We start from the raw sequence: 21,179 nt of genomic DNA on the forward strand, positions 1-21,179 counted from the left end.
CATCATCTAATAATTCCAATGTGCTTCTCTTTTCCTTTTTAAGGAAATTAAGTATATTAATATTTACTGTCTCACCTAAATGCACTTATTGCATAACTATTCACATATTTTTCCTGACTTCACCATGCAATAATACTTTAACTGCTACTACAGAAACTTAAATGTACCTTGCACACTAACCCACTGTAACCATTTCAAAAATCTTTAACTGTCTGTTTCTGAGCATCTTCAGTGACGGTTGCCCTGGCTTCTGCCCCATTCTGGAAACTAACATCTGCTGGTCAATCCATTATCATTCCTCAATGGTCTGCAAGCACCAGTATCAGACCATTGATTGTTTGCTGTATCCTGCGATGATTTACCGACACTGCATATACTCGCAGTTGTTTTGTACTTTAAACTTAGTCATTATGATGACCTTATAATTTATGAAACAAGGTTGAAACACCTTTGCTGACCCTAACAACCAGACATGGGATAGCCCATAGATCTATTCTTTGTGCTCTAGTATAAGAAGTATTCTTCTGTTGACTAGTTGGTGAAAGTTTTTTCTGTCGCTTGTAGTTTTACATACACACTTTTTTCCTCTTTTGCGCCATGTGAACATGATTCAACACTATACTGTCTGACATGATGAAATAAGATGTTTATTACCTTTGAGACTGATGTAATGATGTAAGGGTATGAATAAATACCATCATTGGACAGAGGAGGACTATTGTTTTTTTTTTTTAATATTGAGTGGGTGTTGGGAAATGTATTCCCTACTAAATATCTAAGTTTACATTCATAAATGAGTCCCTTTTAGTACGACTATTGTGTATAATTTCCCGAGATTCAATATAGGCTCATCCAGGAACAAAGACTGTGGCAGAGGCTTCCTTTTCAAAGGACCTTCTACTGCCTTGAAGCAGTGATTGTGTGCATTCCCCCTGATAACAAGATTTCTGGTGATGGAAGCCTAAAGGTCTTACCCCTAACGAGTGGAGGAGAATAATAGCAAACAAATGGATTTTGTCTATGGTGCTGCAAGGCTGCGCCCTTGAGTTTATGCACCTACCCTAAAATAAGCCTCCACAAGGGACAAAAGGAGTACATTGCATGTCCTGTTGTTACTGAAAGAGATTGGCTTCTTGCTAATAAAGGTTGTACTAGAGGAAGTATCCCTATATCAAAGTTTGTATCCATTGTACTTCCTGATACCAATTAAGGACAGTGTACTTCGTCCCATCTTCGATCAGTGGATCTACTGTGCCTTTCTGCGAACAATTCCTTTCAGGATAACAATGTTCTAGGAAGTGATCCTGCTTCTACAAGAAGGCAACTTCCTAGTGTCACTCGACCTCAATAATGCTTACTTACAAACAACGGAATCATTCCAGTATCTTCATTTTATGGTAGGTGTAAAGCATGATCAGTTAACAGTGTTACCTTTCAACATGAATTCTGCACCTAGAGTGCTTACAACACGCTTTTCTGTGTCCAGCCCTGCCGCCAGTGAGTTCATGCTACCCTTATCAAGATATTAGACTAGTGAAAGGGATAACAGTTTTGCAATGCCTGTGTCACACAGAAAGCAATGTTCCAACTTTTTCAATCAGGTTACACCATCAATGCCGTAAGTCCCATCTGCAACCACTGCTGTCCCAGACTCTAGCATTCCAACTGCAGAAAGAGTACAGGCATTTCAGAGTCAGATTTCAGTTTTTCACATGCCACATTCTGACAGTGAGAATGGTGATGAAGTTATTGGGCACAATGGCTTTGGACATAATTTCATATGCATCTCTGCTAATCCTTCTATCAAAAAAGTGTTTATCATTCCAGTAGGTGCAAGCTACTGAGGATTGTGAAGATCTAATATTGCCTCAGTACAATACTCCGCAGATTACCAGATGCACGTAACTCTCATGGCCGGTGCCTCCATTCAGAGATTGGGCACACTTATTCAACATCAGTGTGTTAGAATTGAAAGCTGTGTTTTTAGCAGTGAAGGTTTTCGAGGCACTTGAGGGCACATATTTGCTACTATGCACAGAGAACATGAATATCCTGTATTACATTTGAGAATAGGAAGGCTTACGCTTCCTACTTATGTCGCAAACTGCGCAAAAGAAATGGCTGTGGACCCTCGGGTTGCAGATCAGCCTCCTGGCAGAACACCTTACAGAGACTGAGAACACATTTTCAGACTGTTCCCCCTCAATAGAGAGGTTCCTCAATGTGGTGAAGATTTGTGGAAGATAAATCAAGTTTTCCCTTTACCTAGACCAAATCGATATTGATGCCACCTACAAATTGGTTGTGCTACAGAATACTGCCTATCCTTAACATGTCTCAGCAGAGGGCTTTCAGTACCTAGGCATGTGCATTACCATAAACCATGAGCTGTATGGGGAATAGAACCAGCAGGCTACCTTGGCAAGGATTGTGACATCTGTGTCCTGAGAAGAACAGTTCCGATCTCCTTAATGGAGAGAGCAGCATTATAAAAACGGATTGCTCTCCCTAGATTTATGTTATATAGAACACCGCGTTTTGGGTATCCAAAACATATTTCACCACGGTCAATGAGACAATGTGCATTCTAGTATGGGATGGAGGTGCAGCAAAGTATCTTTTCGCCAAGCTTAGTCTTATGGTTTACGATGGAACAATGGATACTATATGAAGACTTTACTGTTGGACTAGCCAGTTTGTGGTAATGATTGGGCGTTTGAATCTCAGCAAGAGCTTTCCCTTAGATCAGACAGGTATGCTCTGGGTAATTATCAGGAACTACCCAAGGGCAATTTATGAAAATGAGTTTCTCATTCTAGTTAACAGTCTGGTGCAAGGCTAGAAGTTGGCTACTTATGCGGTGGAGCGGTGTTCTGATTCTCGACATCCTACTCTGGGATACAGATATTTTACAAGATCTACATGAAATGCTGCGATTTCTTTAATAAAATATTGGGTTATCGAGGGTGAGAGACATATTGAACTTGGGGGTCAACAAAGCAAATGAAGTCTTAATTAAGGAATTCTTGTTACCTGACTCACAATTCTTTCGATACCAACGGGTCAGACATGCCATTATGAAGTAAAAAGAGCTGCTGGCAGATGTCACAAACAATTCCCGCATAGAATATAGCATGCTAATGGCTCTGGTGTGTAAAACATGCAATTTCTTTGCTATGTATGTACCTAATGAAAAATCCCTTGGTGATGCTAGATACTTTAATGGAACAGTTGTGTGGTCGATGAGTGACCACTTAATGATGAGAGGGTAGAGGCTTCCATGTACCCAAGGAAGGGGACCATCCGTGAGGCGGCTTTTGATTAATTCAACTACAAATTCTACAGTGAAACCTACTGTGTAAAAACTTGGTCGGTCAAGTTTGGGGTCTCTACTAATATGTGTCTTGGAGGATGCAACTCAGCAAGCATTTATCCTTATAATTTGAAATTTCCCCTAGATCCAGTCATTCTGAGAAAAGGATAGGAAATGTGTCTTAGGTTTTTGTACACGTTTCGAACTCCATGCGAAACTGCATTCCATCTTGCATCTTCTTGATACTCATGAGGGGAGATATATCTCAGAGGCGGGTAGCCATTTTGCACCGTCTTTTGACTTCTCTTGCCAGCATGTACACTGGTTTATGCTAGCAGAAAATGTTACATCTTCTAGCCGTGGCTGACCTAGAAGTTTGACAAAACGTGTGGTACATGGAGAAAACAACGCGGTTTCTCGTTGTACTAAGAATCATACATTAAAACTAGTGTTTACTATAGCTATGAAATAGGTCAGATGTAATAAGTAATGGCTAATACTATCACATGCCATAATGAGATGTTTCATTACAGGACAGTGCTTTGCATTATAAGATAGAAAGAGGGTTTACTCTTTACTCCTGCATATGTACAAAAGTGATGTAACCATGTTGATTTGTTTATGTTAAAAACAAATCCATAAACGTAATTTAAAAACTCTGCAGGCCCAAGGAGGACACACAAGTGAGAACTGAAGCTCAAGACTCTCGATTCACATTGGTGATGTGGGGTACACCAGACCTAAAACAGCTGCTGAAACAAAAATGCCAAAGCATCAAGTCCTGGTTTCACGGCCTTGATTTCAGGGGAATGCTCCCTGAAGAATCTAGTCCGGCGTATTTCCATACGTTTTCCTTCTCTTTCATTAGTGCCTGTGTTGGTACCAAAAATGCGAGAAGCCCCCATGACCTTGGTCTTAGTTGCAGTAACGTGAGCCGGACAGCTGACACTCAGTTCTTTGGGATGCCCATGCATCCACATTCCAAGGTCGGGGTTTGCCCAAACTTGTTAACAGTGAGAAACAGCCAAACTTGCCGTCCCCGCCCAGTCTTTCAGTCTAGTAATGTAGCTGCTGAAGTGGTAGAATTTGGAGACCGTAACTTACCATCCGAGTGCATAAGTATTCTTCAGGAAGCACAGCACCCCCAACTATGCCACGTTATGGAGCAACGCTCAAATGCTTTCTCCGCGGCAGCCACCTGCTGCAGTTACATCTCACAGTGAAATCCTTTACTCCTTTAAGGAAACAAGCCTATCCTACGCTTCTTTTATATTCGCTTGTCAGCAATAGCCATCACCTTAAAAATAGACATTGTGTTTCTCATTTTGCTAAATCCCTGTCATTAAAGCATTTGGGAAAGGGGTAACAAGGGTTAGCAAGCGTAGGGCACCCCTTGTGCCTATTTTCCATTTGAACATTGCCCTACGAAACTAAGGGAGCCCCTGTACTCGTTATCACTCCAGCTGTTGAAAGGGAAGGTTTCGTTTCTGCTTGCTTCTTTGCACTGAGTTAGTGAACTCCAAAGCTGCCCGTGGCAGAACCTTTTATTAAGGATCAAAAAGAAAAAATAGTCATTCACAAATCCACAATTATTTTCAAAGGTTGTATCATCTTTCCACCTCAGTACAACCGTTGCACTTCTGATATAGTTTTAATAGTTCTCAAGCTGAGCAGACTGGGCGCTGTGTTAACTAGGTGTCAAACAGGGCTACCGCCTAGACAGGACCATGCCTTTGCACAAGACAAAACCGTGTCAGTTTTGAAGGGGGGCTCAGCTAGATGGATTGTGTGATGCAGTCAGGTTTGTTTTGTACGATCAAATAGACAGCTCACAGAAATCGTGCACACACATGCCACGTTTTTAAAAAAGGGGACACCATGGCATTCCTTGCTAACATCCCACTTGTACGTCTTTGCAAGTCTGCAACATGTTTATCTGATCATACATTTGCAAACATTAGTGTATTGAAATTCCTGCTAAAAAAAGAACTCCAATTTGGTACACGATTTTAAATCATTATTTACTAAAAATACTCTGCTTAGCACCCACCTTAGGGAGATGGGGCACTGATTTTATGTCTGCACAATGTGTGATTAACAGCAGCATATTGTACAAACAGGATGTTATTTGGCTATAAACCGATGTTTATGGTTTGTCATGTTGTATATTCACAGCCAGCTCCCTCCTTGGGTGAAAATTAATTGGGGGGGGGGGGGGGGTTCCATCGTTGGCCTAACTAAACACAATAATATAAAAGGTGCGCTTCTTGCTGCTGCGTTGTGGTTTTCAGCTCTATAATGGATCATTCTCAAAATCAAAATGTAAACGCTTGAAGCAAACAACTTACAATATTCTGAACCAAACACTAGGTGGCGCGATAATGCCCTGCACCTGATCTACAACAGGACAAGCTGCCACAGTGATATACAGATGAGTCACTTTTTCTTTTCCTTTGCCCAGAGCTGGACTAAACAGAATTATTAACCGAAATGCAAATTATGCAGAGACCGCCTTTTGTGTAGTTCATCTGTAGAGAGTGATTTGGAGGAAAGTCCAGCCAGATCTGCTGACCAACAAAAATGCGCGCATATGTTTTTTTTATTATAGAAAAACGTTTGTATGCAGGGTGGTCGGACCCCCCGGTCCATAAAAAAACGCAGTCCGTGTATGTGTGGGCAGCTCAGAGAGATTTCTGTTATCTACAAGCGTCCAATCTGAATGGTTCTAACACATGGACCCGTTCATCAGCCTTAGGGCTCCGTGTTATGACCAGTATTTTTAGTTGCTGCCATCCTAAATGCAAACTGACCACACAAGGAAGGGACTAATTTCGCAGCTTTTATGAATTGCTGCAGGATTGTTGCAGGCAGTTTTTTCCCCCTTTTAGGCATGCAACAGGGGAAAGCAGAACACTTAAAAATGTTGGAATTTCTCCGTTTGGCATCTGCATTCTGTAAAAATCGCCATCCTTTATCGAGCACTCCACACACATAGTTTAGCTTTTGTATTAGTTGTCAGAATAGCCTTGATTGAGAACTACCATTACAAGTTAGCAATATTTCCCCCTGCCTTATTTTTTGACCCTCTTTCATGTTTTATAATTCTGGTGTGAATTTGGAAAAGATGTGGTGTTTTTAAAAGAAATATTGTACGCAAAGGACTCAATTTTAAACGTACTTCAATTATTTTTAGGAGCCTCCTAAACCTCCTCGAAATGAGTTTAAAGTGGGGATGAAACTCGAAGCAGTAGACAAGAAAAATCCTTATATGATCTGCCCAGCAACCATTGGAGATTGTAGAGGAGACGATATTTTTGTTACATTTGATGGATGGAGAGGAGCATTTGACTACTGGTGTAGATATGATTCCCGCGATATTTTCGCAGTTGGATGGTGTGGCTTGACTGGAGATGCTTTGCAGTCACCTGGAAATAGCGGTAAGTGTTCCGAAGCAGTAACGTTCTAAATGCGGCATGCATTTAATCAGCACTTTTTATAACAGTTACTGTTATCGGTCTTTTTTTAATCCCTGGTATGTGATTCCTTTGAACAAGTGCAGTGAGTGATCTTGAAGTAATGCTTTGTGTAAACAGGGCTGTGCAGCAGTGATTTCTGCATGTGATTAAAACAATCTCTTTTTAATGCTTTCTTCAACAAAGTGACAATATTAAAAGTTGGCTTGTTTTGTTACTAAAAGTTCTACCCTCAACTTTTTATGGTTGTTTTTGGCATTGCTTTTTTTATCCACTGCTCCCTATTTTCTTTTTTTTATGGAAAAGTTAGTGTATCTCGGAATTGTGTAGGTTTTGTTTTTACATTCTTTCCTCAGTAGCATGAACATATGCTTTCCATTACTGAGTCTCTGCTATAATTAATACACATTTGCCTAAACACATTTATTTATTAACAGACTGCATGTTCTCTTTTTCTAGAGCAAAGGACACTCAGGCAGCGGCTAATTAGGGAACCTGTTATTACCTTTTAAGGCCACCTGTGTTCAAGCCCCCACAATGCGGTGCCCTCCAAGTATCAACAGAGCATATTTGATTTTTTTTTTTTATTTCAAATAGATAAAATCAAATATTAGCCAAATGCAAAGTTAGAAAAAATGTAATCAATACAAGTGGACAATTGTCAACTTGTTCTTACTGAAATGATCAGTCTGGTTGCACAGTGTCCGATGCTCTCTCGTATAATGTGGCTACTGCAGGTATATTTGCTCATTTATTACAGGATGAAGCAATTTCTCAAAGGAGGGAGTCAGGGTCAGGCTTCTCAACCGCAGCAAAATCTGTATAGGGCAGCACTGGCAGAAATCTGCAGTGCTCAGATGTGGCTCTTCAATTGAACAGATGTGTGCAATTATTCCGACAAATGTAGGACAGAGAAAAAACAAACGGGACAGTGGGAGGTTTTAGTGCAGGAGGGAAAAGTCACTGAATATAACGATTGAAGGGCATGTTCAGAAAGTGGAGGACAGGATACCTGTTCTGACTAGTTACCACTATAAATCAAGCTGAAGAATCTGTGAAAGCTCTAAGAAAACAGTTTTCCAATATGAAAGACCTTAAGAATTTGTGCTGCTTGTCTAATCAACTGCTTGTCTGGATCCTAGAAGGAAGGAAAGGGTCAGGCACCTACAGAACAGTTTGAGTCCAATCCAGCAGACGCCACCTTTTTGAATGAAAGAACATGTTACTTTTTCAATAGCTTGGGCACTTTGAACTCCATTTGATGATCCAAAGGCTGGGGTCTGCTCACTTTCTGTGCTTTTGTTTTTAAGAGTATGAGATTGAGAAACTTTAGTGGAAGTATTGGTTGTTGCAAACAGTCGTAACTGATTGAAGGTATATTAGAAGTTTCCCGATTTATATAATGAACTTATAGCGGCAGCAACAACTATATAACGGCATGCCTTTCTCCTGAATAGAAGAGAGCTGGCTTAAATAGTTCAGCTTCCCAAGTTAAAAATTGTGTGTGTATGTGTATATATATATATATCTCAAAACAAATCCCTTTCAGGGTTAGAGTGACGCATAAATTATGCAAAAAAGAATAGAGAACTCTGGGTAGTTCCCAAGTTTAGGTGGAGAGCAGTTCTAGTAAGGAGCACCCTGCAACACCAGCGACACTCTAGATTTGCTCACCTCAAATGTTTGTTTATCTAGCAAAGTCTTTAAGCATTGGATCAGCACAGTGCTATCCTCACCGAGCTACATAGTGACAAAGTCTTTTGCCATTTGTACAGCAAAGTCTTTAAGCATAGGTTTGACACAGTATCAACCCTGCCGAGCTGTAAAATGACAAAAGCCATTTACCACCCCAGGCACAGTATTACAGCTTTGGACTGGTAAAGTACCGTCCAAGCCAACCTGGAATGAGTAAAAGCAACCCCTGACATGTGTTTCGCTCTCATTAGAGCTCATCAGAGAGGTTTAGCTTTGTCCAGACACAAGGGAGCACCCAGTATAAGTCAAAACAAATCCCTTTCAGGGTTGGAGTGACGCATACATTATGCAAAAAAGAGAGCTTTTGTCATTTTACAGCTCGGCAAGATTGACACTGTGTCAAACCTATGCTTAAAGACTTTGCTGTACAAATGGCAAAAGACTTTGTCACTATTTAGCTCGGCGTGGATAGCACTGTGCTGATCCTATGATTAAAAACTTTGCTAGATAAACAGACATTTGAGGTGAGCAAATCTAGAGTGTCGCTGGTGTTGCAGGGTGCTCCTTACTAGAGCTGCTCTCCACCTAAATTGGGAACTTCCCAGAGTTCTCTATTCTTTTTTGTATATATATATATATATATATATATATATACACACACACACACACACATATCAGTTTTGTTTGCAAAGTTGTCCCTGCAAAACACAGTTTCCTTCATCCAGTGATAAATGTTAGATCTCTGCAGTGAAAATATTGATGGTTGTGGATTAAAATATGGTGTAATAGGGGAAGAGAACTTATGTGAATTCCGGATCAGGGGAATGGGTGAGTTATTAGCGTTTTGTAATTAAACTAGTGGTGGGCATTAAGGAAGAGAAAGAGTGAGTGTTACTTATCAAGATGGCAAGTCAGCATACACTGTATTTGAATTGGGCTGCATCTTTGTTGGATTTAGCAGATAGAGAGGTGGGATACAGTTTCCCTTAAAAAGCTTGCCAAGCAGACCCCTCACTCTTGGTGGCTCGAACATAGTAGCAGTTAATGATGTGAAACACTATTGTTAGGAGTGGTGGAAATGTAATTTGATAAAAATGATAATCTTGTCAAATGATTTTAGGGCACTACTATGTTGTCTTTTTTGATAAATAGAATAATGCAGACTTGTTAACAGAAAAATGTTATCCCGCTCTCCCTGTGGGTGGAAGACATTAGGGTTCTCAATTAGCTGCTTTTCTGTTCGTGCATGGCTTTACAAAGTATGGTAGCATTGTGTTTTGATTATACATTTTTCTTTTTAATGCCTGAGCCATATAACCTTTGAGGGTTCCTATGTAGGTTTGAAATCAACCATAATATGAATAAAATATAATTCAGTCGTCAAGGAGTTCTGCATTATTCAAGAATATCTGTAGAAATGTGTTTCTTATACTGCATAGTAATAATGTGAACACTGGGATATTTCATCTGAGAAGATGACATCTTCTCTGGCACATCTAGCAGTGTGGCACGGTATGAAATAAAGGAGATGGACAGCTGTAGATTGTTGGCAATCGGAAATATTTTTCTGAAGTACAGGCAAAGTAAGAACTCCCTCCATTATGCCTCTATTTTCGACGTTAACAGCTCTGCACCTTTAATGCAGCATGCAGGGCAAGGAAGCTTTATGTGTACACGAGAGACAAATAGAAGTGCTAAAATGACATACACTTAAAAAATCCTCCAGTATTTTCTGCAGTGGGAGTGGAAGATATCTAATAACTCTGAAGGACGAGACAGGTGTAGAAATTGAGGAGGGACGTAGAGGGTTATGCACCTCATTGCACTCAAAATATAATGGCTCCGAATGCCAACGTATTAGATATTTATTTATGTTCATGGCATATCGTGTCCCAAAGCGTCTTCATATAAGCCACATGCGCATGCAGCGTCGTCTTTCAGGGTAAATGTTGGCGCATATGCTATGGACTTTCCCATGATTGAGTATATTTTGGAAGCTTATGTCTGGGTTAGTAAGGATCATGATTGGGAGAGAACGGTGCACCCTTATGAATGTATTGCTGTGCTGGTGTCGGGGGTAAACATGAGAGGGATTTTTTATTGACATGTTTAACTGAACATGCAAATTAAACTTCGTTTGTATTCTTATGTTCCTTGGTAGCCACAGTACTGCTTTTCACGCACGTGAAGGAAGAAAGGCTGCCATCGTTTTCAGAGAAAGATGAATAACGGAAGAAAATCGTAGACGCCCCGCTTCTTAATTATTATTTTTTAATTGCAGTTTAAAAAAAACAAAAAAAAAAAAACGTTTTCTTAGAGAATACCATGCTGCTTTGGCAGTGGTACAAAAGGAAACTATTGGAGGGGGCCGGCTGATGGGGGTGTACAGTACGATGTATTGCTCTTCATACCTTAGTAAAGCAGAGGGCTTCAGGATGAAACAAGCAGAGCAAATTATTGTGTTGATCCTTACTTTTGTCGTTTATTTGAAGAAAATGTATTTTAATGTGCAATTACTTCAGGGAATAAATCGTGCGTGCGCTAATACAACGAACACTTCGCTTGTTAACAGAGTTAATTTTAGTTTGACTAAACGAAACAGATTTTAAGTCCTATTGTGTACAAATCGTAATATCCAACTACATCAGTCTCGTGAATGAAAAGGGATTTGTTTTTAAATGTAACCGGGTTCTACAGATGTCAATAAAATGGTACAGTATATAATTTAGTTTAAACGTTTAATATCGTATCATTGTCACAGAGGAAGCTCTTTGTAACATTTCTAAATGGTCGCGGAATAAACAACTTCTAATTCATTAAAACACATTTCGGAAGCTACTTTAAAAATATAATCTCCAATTCGATGTAATTAAAAAAGAACTATCAGATATTCTGTGACAGCTGCTGGCTGATTTGTGCTTGTCTGGGAAGCTACGGGATTTCTTACCCCGGCACATGCTTTTCTGATGGGGGAGGGAAGGTGGATGAACAAAGCAGGGCGAATTTTCACCAAAATACAAATGTTTTATTTATCGTTGAAGTCGTCTTTTGTAGCTTTAATTGTTAGCATATAACCAAAGCAGGACTTTCTCGTGAGTTAAATACTGTTTTTGTACGCCTATAACCGGACAGTCCCGATGGTTACTTTTATTAGCACGGGGCGTACTTGAGCTGGCTGCCAGATGCAGTTGTATCTGTTGTGTGTGATATAAAACGCAAGCCGGGTGATTTGATGTGTCCGCTCCTGGCGACGTTAAGTGCCGAAAATGAACCTACTTGTACACAGCGTTCACTACGTGATCCAGCTGTGTTTTCGTTGGAAAGTTAATTGGTCCATTTTGTTCATTGTGTCTTTTTATTCCTTGCTAGTGCGCCAGTTCTGGTCACTTCGTTCTGTTTGCAAAACCCCTGCAACTCCTTAATCGTTGATAGTGTTTTTCTGTATGCTGTGTGCTAAAATGGCTCGTCGCTTTTGGGAGCAGTGTCGATTATATTGTTATATTAGTTCTGCAGCTGAACATAAACATCTGAGACCAGATGTGGGGCTAAGTTAACTTGCTGCGCGTGGTATTTTCGAGCCGCACGCGCTGCCGCGTTTGGAAATGTGAGCGTTTCTGGCGTTCTTTTAGATACTTTATCCTTGCCAACATTGTGGGGGAGGTTATCACTCACTATTCCGTGCCTGGTCTTCATGTATTTGAAATCTTTGAAACGAGAAATGTAGAACTCCGAAAGAAACGTTTAAAAATATGACCTTTGTGTTCCCAGGGTGACCGCAGCCTTATTTTTAGATACAGTATTGCCCCTCCTTTTCAAAACGACGCAGTCACAATTTTACACCAGTTCATATTTAAATGTCCAGGTGTAACTACAGTTACATTTAGTAATAGTGCATTGAATTTCTGGGAAGGCAGTTGGTGAGATCGCCCTGGTGAGACAATGCTGTGGGTATGAGGCTTGTTTAAAAGAATTGTCGGCATGCGACGCTTTTCGGGTTCCAGCGCCTGTTTTCGAATGTGCCTGCCAGTAAATGATATTTAGCGGTGTTGGCCGAAAAGGTGGCAATCACCTGAAACACGTTTTGATTTGGCTTAAACATTAGACATTTGTTTCAGTAGGTTGTTAAATACGTGTTTCATCGTCACACAATGTTGTATTGCTCTTTGAAAGTAAATACAACAGAATTGTTTGTTGCCAACTTACTAGTGTAGCCGCTTTATCTCTTTTTAAAAAATACCAGCGCTACTAATAAAACGTTGTTTCCAAAAGACATAATAAGGGTAATTTAAAGTGCAGCCTTCGCCTCGGATTAAAAAAACAAAGGTCTTGGGGCGGCACATACATTTCCCTTGGTGTTAGTCGACAGATATAAAAAAATAAGTTGGTAGATAGCGGAAGTATGTTAATATTGATCGGGTTTGCTGTTTTACAGTCCGCACATTTGTACACTCATTTTTAAAGCTTTGTCCGCCACCGTTTTATTGGACATGGAGTCTCTGAATTTTCCAGAAAGAAATCATATTGATACGCAATTAAAAAAATGGATTATTCTGTAGTTATTTGCTTTCACTGTTTAGTCTTATGAAACACGCCGTTTTTTCATGTGTACCACAACTATTGTGATGCTAAGTAGTCTCTAGAAAACAAAATAATTCCCACTTTAAAAATCTCTTTTAAGTAATGCAGTAATTGCAATCCGAAACGCCGTGCCTTTTTCCCTTTTGTCCCGTCAAATTATATATTTTAACAAGTTCTCCCGAGACTATTAAAGTGTATTAGTTTACATCACACGCGGGTCCGTGGGGAACGGCTTCATGCACAGATGCAGCGGGCTTGGCAGCTCGACTGTGTGTCTTTTAGTTTCTTTCCAGAGTCTGTGACCCGGTGCAACCTTTGCTCTGCCTCTCCCGGCAAGGGTTGAAGGGAGCCCGAGCAGGTGACTGATGATCACTGTCAATACAGCCCGCAGACAATATGCGAATCAGTTTAGCAGCCGCCTCCCCTCCCCCTCCTCCCAGGAGCCAATGCAAATAGGCCCTCGCTGATTGGCCGCGGCGCCGGGTCTGCGCCGGCAGCGTGGCCTTTGTTGTCGTCTCGAGCTCGGAGGCAGTAATCGCTGCAGGCCTTCGAGGGAAGCCCAGCTCAACAGGAGGAGTTCTCTGCTTTACTCTACACCGCACCTCGAATACCGCATTTAGGAAAAAGTTTTCCAGGTAGGAGGCGATTTGTTATGGTTACTTTTTTTGCAAATAAAACGTGAGCGAAATAATGCAGCGTCTGTTAACGTTCTGTGGTTTGTGCGTGCGGTGTTTTTCAATCAAGTGCAGTACTTTAGGTCCGGATTCGGGTTTCCCCCCTACATGCCGGTTTTTGCCACCTTTGCAACTGGAAAGATTAGCGGCGTTTGTTTTCGTGCGTATACGTTTATAAAATGTTTTGTTCGTATTTATCTTGCATACGGATACATTCCAGGTTTGAGACCATTCCATGTGTGGTTACTTTGAAATCCCACCCCCTCCCCCTCTAGGAGTGTTTTTTTGCAGTAGTAGTGATGCAACTTGCATGCACACGAGTTAACGTGTAACGAAGCTTGTCAGCCGTCAGTACACAAAGGTTCATATGCTTAGTTACTTTGTCGAATAAATCTGGTGTCTTCTATTACTGCATTGCAAGTATCTATGGTATAATGTTACTTGCAATAATACATTTGTTTTTGGACGGAGGGAGAACTTAAGGTTAAACCTCATCAGTCTAAAATACTGATCGCCTGTGAAATATGCATCCAATTTAGGACTCTAAACAAGATTTACAGTCTTTTGTACTCATGTCGGGGCCCTCGTTAATAAGACCGTATTTCTAAAACCGATAAATGAAACTAGTAACTATGGAGGCATTCTGTTCCACTCTGTACCATGCTGTTTGCTTTGATGATAACTATTTCATTGGAAAGGGTATTGTGGAATTCGCTTTTTTAATTTGAACAACCAGTCTGAAAGAAAATATGCTTTAAAACTATTGTTAATTTTGGTTGTGGCGCTACGCGACATTATGTCACGTGTTGGCAGCTGAGCGTGTGCATTCGGCTTGTTTGGTCAAAATACATCTAGCTAGATTTGACTGCTCATAAACGATATTTTAACTTAGTATTTTGTTGACACGAGTCTTTCCAGCGCCCCTACACTTAAGAACTTTGCAGTTATTTGTTTATAAATACATCTCAAAGCAATGTTAAGATCTGTGATTAATTACTGTGCATGGAAAGTGCTGGGATTCTGTCTGACGAAAATTAAACCCTCCGTTAACTTTCTGGGTAGTGTACTGTACGTTTACCCTCAAAAACCCTATTGTAGCACTGGTTAAAGACTGCTGGCCATACTGGCTTAGAACTTATTTAAAGACCGCGAAGCGAGGTCTTAGAAATAATACTGCATCCTATTTTGACGTGTGAACAAAAAAGGGTCCAAAAACAAGATAACTTCGTGTATAAAATGCCAGTTCATAACACATGTGTGGGAGCTTGAAGCCGGAGGACATGGACCCTAGTCCTTCATGTGAGATAAACCCTGTTTGATTTCGGTAAAGTCCCACTTAAAATCATAAAGCTTTTCAAGCATCCAATTGCAATTTGTGGTACTGGTCATTGAAGAAGGGCTGCAGAAAGGAATATTTAAATTCTTCCTTCAATGTTTATTGTAGAAAGCTAAACAGTTCCAGGTGAAAGTTCACAAAAGTCAATCGCAAAATAAAGCAGAGGCTCAGACCACACGTGTTTCGCCCCACATGGCGTGTAAGCCAGGGCTTTCTCAAGGCTGTAAAGAAGAATCAGAACAAGGCTAAGTATTGAGCTCGTTGCCAAATTAGAAGAAAAACGAATCATCGAAAAGTGAAAGCCTCTGAATGAGTAAAAGAGACCATGCACCAAGATCACTGGGCTGAATTGAAAAAGAAAAAATATATCCCAGGCGTTATTAGGTTCTAATGGTGCGACACAGGTCCATATAAATGTAGTGCTACAAGTTAGAAAGAAACAATTAGTTAAACCGAAAAAGTTATTAAAATATGGGTGGCATTTAGAAAAGTGCTCCATGCTTAGTGAAAGGTGGACCAACCAATGTAAAGGGTTGTTACTGATTCTGGAAATAAGAATTATTAAAATAAGAAAACGACATGAGAGGAAGAATTTCAAGTGAATTAAGCGAATATTAAGGTTAGCGGTGCCGACACTAAGTTATAAGATGGCGTTAGAGATTAATATAAAGGTTATTCTGGTTAATACTGTACTAGAAAATGAGTGACAGTATGTAAGAAAAATTAGTCACTTGCGTGACCGATTATTATAACATACTACGTTATTTCAAGAATATTTCTTCAGGCAAAATGCCATAATTTAGGCAGAAAATCTGTGTGATAAATTTTATGACAAGACCGGAGGCTCTATTATGCGTTCTTTTCTTACTTTATTTCAAATAGCAGCAGTCAAGAAACTACAACTCCCAAGAGGGTTAGAAACAAACTAACCAATGGGAGTAAAACAAGAACTAACGATGGACCAATCAGCTGAGGCCATAACCATAGAGTGTACACTTGACTGCAGGCAGCCCTCTTTTCTTGCTGCTCGCAGTCAAGATAAGTACACTCTTTTGGTCTTGCGTATACTTATTTGGCTATTTTATTATTCCTGCATGTCTATCGTTTTATTTATATGCCGGTTTTCTGTTTAAACATAGCACCTTCCCGGCGGCGTGTTAACTTTGAATCTTCGACTCCCCCCTCCCCCCCCTCGCTCCTCCGTGTTACCGTTTGCTTTCAATGTGTCGCGCGCGCTCCGTCGCGCGTTCTTCTCGAGTGTTCTCCTCGTCCTGTCAGCGCATTTCGCTTTGCGCGCCTGACAGACGAGGCATTCCGGCTTTCCTGCGCGCTCCTCAGCTGCCGAAGCAGCTTTAACTCAACGCCGGCTCCGTGTCGTTTCCGGAGCAGTCCGGCCTCCTTCTCCCGACGCGTCATAGGAATTCTTTGACCCTCCCTCTCGGTCCCGCCCAAAGGAGGGCCTTTCAAGCTTCATAGAGCGTGTTGCTCTTTTAACCCCTAACTTCCCTCGTTTCTCTCAAGGCATATTTTCAACTATCCCAACTAATTTGCTCAGTCTGTCATCTTGCAAATAAATATGAATACTGATATTTCGTCTGTCAGCTCTGATTCTGGGGATAATGAGGAATCCTTTAAACAGGATTTAAACAAATTTATAAAATCCTCAGTTAAAAATGCCTTAAAAGCATCTATGGTTACAATGTCAAAGAACATTGAGAGTTCAGTAATGTCCATGATGTCCAAACCTATGGCCCATTCTGCGGGGGAAGGCAGAAAATGCAAAATAAACTCTTCTTTTAAAACAACAAAAGGCGCACATACAGAGAGTGAGCTTGCCTCACACCCGAACAAGGACTTGGTTCCTCCCAGGCCTCCTTCTAAGGAGGGGAACTCTATTAAAAAGTCGAGCTCACATGCTAAATGTAAAGCAAAATCGAAACATATATCAGCGCCAAAAAAGATTGCTATTACAAAGGTTTTGGACACGGATGATGAGGGCATGGACAAATTATCTTTGTCAGATAATCTTGATGATACGTTTTCACCTTCTTCTCCCCCCTCCAAACGTATCAAATTTTCCTCTAGTGAGCCCTCTACCAGTGTGGTTGATGCGGAAGGTGTTCCCATGTTCGACCCGTCTCTCATTCATCACCCCAATTCCACGGAGTGGTTTCCTTTGGATCACTTGGCTGAATATGTTTCTTCCCGCTTGCGCCTTCCTTTGGACAAGCAGACTCGCTCCAAACTCAAATCTGAATGCCCTAGACCGTCTTTGGACTCTAACATTACTGTAACCCCAGCTATTGATGAGTCCCTCATCACATTCTTTACAAAATATGGCAAAGATCCCCGTAAAGGGGTGGACAAAGCTTGGACCACGTGCCAAGATAAACTCCTTGACGTGGTCGGTCCACTTGCAAGAATACTTGACTTAGCCGAGTCGGCTTGATTGGAGGATTCTCCTATCGATCCTTTGGACCTTTCTCTTTGGACCCAAAGTTGGGCAATGCTAATTCGGCCATTATCCACGAGAGACGTAAGGGTCTCCTTCTCCGTATGGACCCTAAGCTGGCTAATCTTGCTACCAGAGACCCCGGCATTCAGGCCGATGGTAAACTCTTCGGAGACTCGTTCATCAAGGACCTTAGTCGTTTCGTCTCCACATTTTCGTCTATCAACAAAGCCCAACAATCTCTAAAGAAGGTTTTCAACCAGCGTGTTTTTTCCCGGGCCGGTAGAGGTAGGAGTCGCTTTACCGGCCGCCAATATCGAAACCAAGGCTCCAGAGGATATTCCAACCCCTCCTATTACTACAACCAAGAGTTTAAACCCCACTTCTATCCCCAAAGATCAAGGGGTTTCCGCAATCGTGGCCAGCGCATCTCCAGAGCTGCCAATACCTCAGGTAAGCCAACGTTCTGGCCCTCCCGTGGGAGGTCCCCTTCGATTCTTCCTTAAAAAATGGAAGTCAATTTCTTCAGACCCATGTATACTTTCCACTATCCAGGGTTATCGCATCGAATTTCTCTCTCCTCCTTACCAGTCAGGTTCCCCTCTTGTTCCAAGGTTCTCTCTCGAAATGTCATCTCTAATTTCTTCGGAAATCCAATCCTTGCTAGAAAAAGATGCCATCCAAAGTTGCATCCCGGACTCCTCCGGTTTCACCAGTTCTATTTTTCTCGTCCACAAAAAGAACAAAAAACTAAGACCAGTAATCAATCTAAAATCCTTCAACCAGTTTGTCGTCTATCGACACTTCAAGATGGAGACTATTATCCATCTCAGGGATATTTTACTCCAAGGCGATTGGCTAGTCAGACTAGATCTTCAAGATGCATACCTCACTATCCCGATCCATCCTTCTCACAGAAAATATTTTCAATTTCTTTGGAATTCAAAAACGTATCACTTTTCCTCCCTTCCTTTCGGCCTTTCGTCAGCTCAGTGGTGTTTCACGAAGCTATTAAAGCCAGTTGTATCCTACCTTCGATCTCTGGGCTTCAGACTCATTATCTATCTCGACGATATTCTAATTATGCATCAAAGCAAATCCTCTCTTCTGTCTCAGCTACAGATAACATCTACTCTCCTAGCAGAGCTCGGCTTCCTCTTAAATCTTGAAAAATCGGTAGTGGTTCCTTCACAACAAATAGAATTTCTAGGCTTCCAAATAGATCCGGTTTCAGCATCTCTGTCTCTTCCGCGGGCCAAGGTTTCCGCAATCAAAAGAGAATTGGTTTTAATTCTCCAGAAAGACTCTATTTCCCTCAGAACTCTTGCAAGAGTCGTCGGCCTTCTTTCTTCTTCTATCCAGGCCATCTTCCCAGGACCCCTTCACTACCGCGCCCTTCAGCGTCTCAAGATCCTACACCTTCGTCGAGGTTTGGCCTTCTCCGATCTTGTATATCTAGACCAAGAATCTCAACTCGAAATCCAATGGTGGATATCCCATTTAGAGGCTTGGAACGGCAGATCCATCTTCCCCTCTGTGCCCGATCTTGTATTAGAATCAGATGCAAGTCTCACGGGTTGGGGCGCCCGTTGTGGTTCAATATCGACTGGCGGTATATGGTCCGCAGAGGAGTCCAGATTGCACATAAATTGTTTAGAGCTTCTTGCAGGCTCCTTTGCGATCAGAAGTTTTACGAAAGACAGAGCAAGTTGCTCCATTCTGCTCCGCATGGACAACATATCCGCAGTTCGTTACATAAACCATCTAGGGGGCACCAGGTCCAGACCCCTTGCTCTTCTGGCCAAGAGCCTCTGGGAGTTTTGTCTGTCCCACAAATTTTCTCTCCTTGCCGAGTATCTTCCAGGCTCTCTGAATTCCAATGCAGATTGGCATTCCCGACATATCTCGGATTACAGTGATTGGAAATTACACCATTCTGTCTTTCGCCAAATAGAAAGAAAATGGGGCCCCTTTCAGGTGGATCTCTTTGCATCCAGACTCAACTCTCAACTTCCTCGCTTCTTCAGTTGGCGTCCGGATCCGTAGGCCTTAGCTACAGACGCCTTTCTTCAGGATTGGCCCAACACCCTCAATTATGCTTTCCCTCCTTTTATTCTAATCAACAGAGTATTAAATCAAGTCAGGCGCCAAGTGACGTCCCTTGTCCTGATAGCCCCCTTTTGGCAATCTCAAGTTTGGTTTCCACCCCTCCTCGAACTCACGGCAGATTTTCCAATCTTACTCCCCTTATTTCCGTCTCTCCTCCTAGACCCGATCGGACGGCCCCACAATCTGATTCTCAACAAATCGTTAGTCCTATCAGCCTGGCTCATTTCCGGCCTACCCAGCGGTCCTTCCCTATTTCGTCGGAAGCTTCAGAGCTCATCAATAATGCATGGGCGCCTGGCACAAGGCGAGCCTACAGATCAGCTTGGTCTCTTTGGTCAAGCTGGTGTGTGGGAAAATGTGCTGATCCCTTTTCAGCGGATCTAAATCTAATTATTAATTTCTTAGTGGCCCAGGCGGGTCTGGGTAAATCATATCGTACTATCAATCTTTACAGATCTGCTATTTCTATGAACCATTCTAATATCGATGGCAATCCTATCGGGATCCATCCCTTAATTTGTCGCCTTTTAAAAGGGGTCAAACTCTCTAAACCTCCTTCTGCCAAGTACTCCCATGTCTGGGATGTTTCATTGGTTCTGAACCTTTTACTTTCTTGGCCAGACAATCCGAGTCTTTCCCTAAAAATGCTGTCTGCCAAACTCACTATGCTCCTATGCCTAATTTCTATCAAAAGAGTTTCCGATGTTAAGGCCCTAGATGTGTCTGCCCGCCAGTTTCTACCTTCAGGCGTTTTGTTTCACATTGCCAAACGCACCAAAACTAATTTACATTCGGTGTTCTATCCCTTTTTCCCTGATAAACCAAAATTATGTGTGGGTCTTTGTTTAAAAGAATACGAAAAAAGAACCGTTAACCTGAGAACGTCCTCCTCTACCCAACTATTAATTTTCTTTCGCAAACCTCATAATCCGGTGACTTCCGCAACCCTGGCCCGTTGGGTCAAATTCATTATGTCCCTAGCGGGAATTGACACTTCTGTTTTTGGAGCCCACTCTTCCAGGGGAGCCATGGCCTCTAAAGGGTTCGCTTTGGGATCTAGTTTGGAGGACATTCTCAGGTCGGCAGATTGGTCCAATGATAAAGTTTTCAAGACTTTCTATTGTAAACCTGTTAGAACTGCTTCTTCAGTAGTTATTGATATGCTTTAAACTCGCATAATCGAGCCTCCGGTCTTGTAGATTTTCCTAGTAATTTATGATGGAAAGTCTTAATTTTATTAAAGACACGGAGGCGAATATTATCCCACCACTGTACCTTTTAATATGTACTTTCTCTCTCCCTCCCAGCGACTCCGGCATTACCTCCAGCTTCCGGATAACGCTGCTGGCGCCTTCATCGCATCTTTCAAGAGGAACCCACGAGACGTGTCATCACAATCCTCTCAGGAGCAGCTTATCTCACCTTTGTACTCCCGGTTTATTGCTGTGGTTCAAGAACTTTGTTCCGATTCCTTAGCCTTCGCGATTGTGGGACTCATTTACCCTTTGTTTTATGATTCTCTTTGACTGGCTCGTTCAAGAAAAGAGGG

General features: G+C 41.6%; 1 protein-coding gene across 5 annotated transcripts in view; it reads left to right on the forward strand.

Annotated features, from left to right (window-relative positions):
* The window catches only part of SCML2 (Scm polycomb group protein like 2), a 685,095-nt gene that overhangs the window by 295,324 nt on the left and 368,592 nt on the right, over positions 1-21,179 (forward strand). For all 5 annotated transcript variants that reach the window (XM_069204521.1, XM_069204522.1, XM_069204519.1 and 2 more), the window contains one exon: positions 6,507-6,750. In XM_069204521.1, coding sequence (XP_069060622.1) covers positions 6,507-6,750 — 244 coding nt within the window. The remainder of the gene's footprint in view (positions 1-6,506; positions 6,751-21,179) is intronic.

Source organism: Pleurodeles waltl, chromosome 8 (assembly GCF_031143425.1).
Source record: "Pleurodeles waltl isolate 20211129_DDA chromosome 8, aPleWal1.hap1.20221129, whole genome shotgun sequence".
Taxonomy (NCBI): Eukaryota; Metazoa; Chordata; class Amphibia; order Caudata; family Salamandridae; genus Pleurodeles; species Pleurodeles waltl.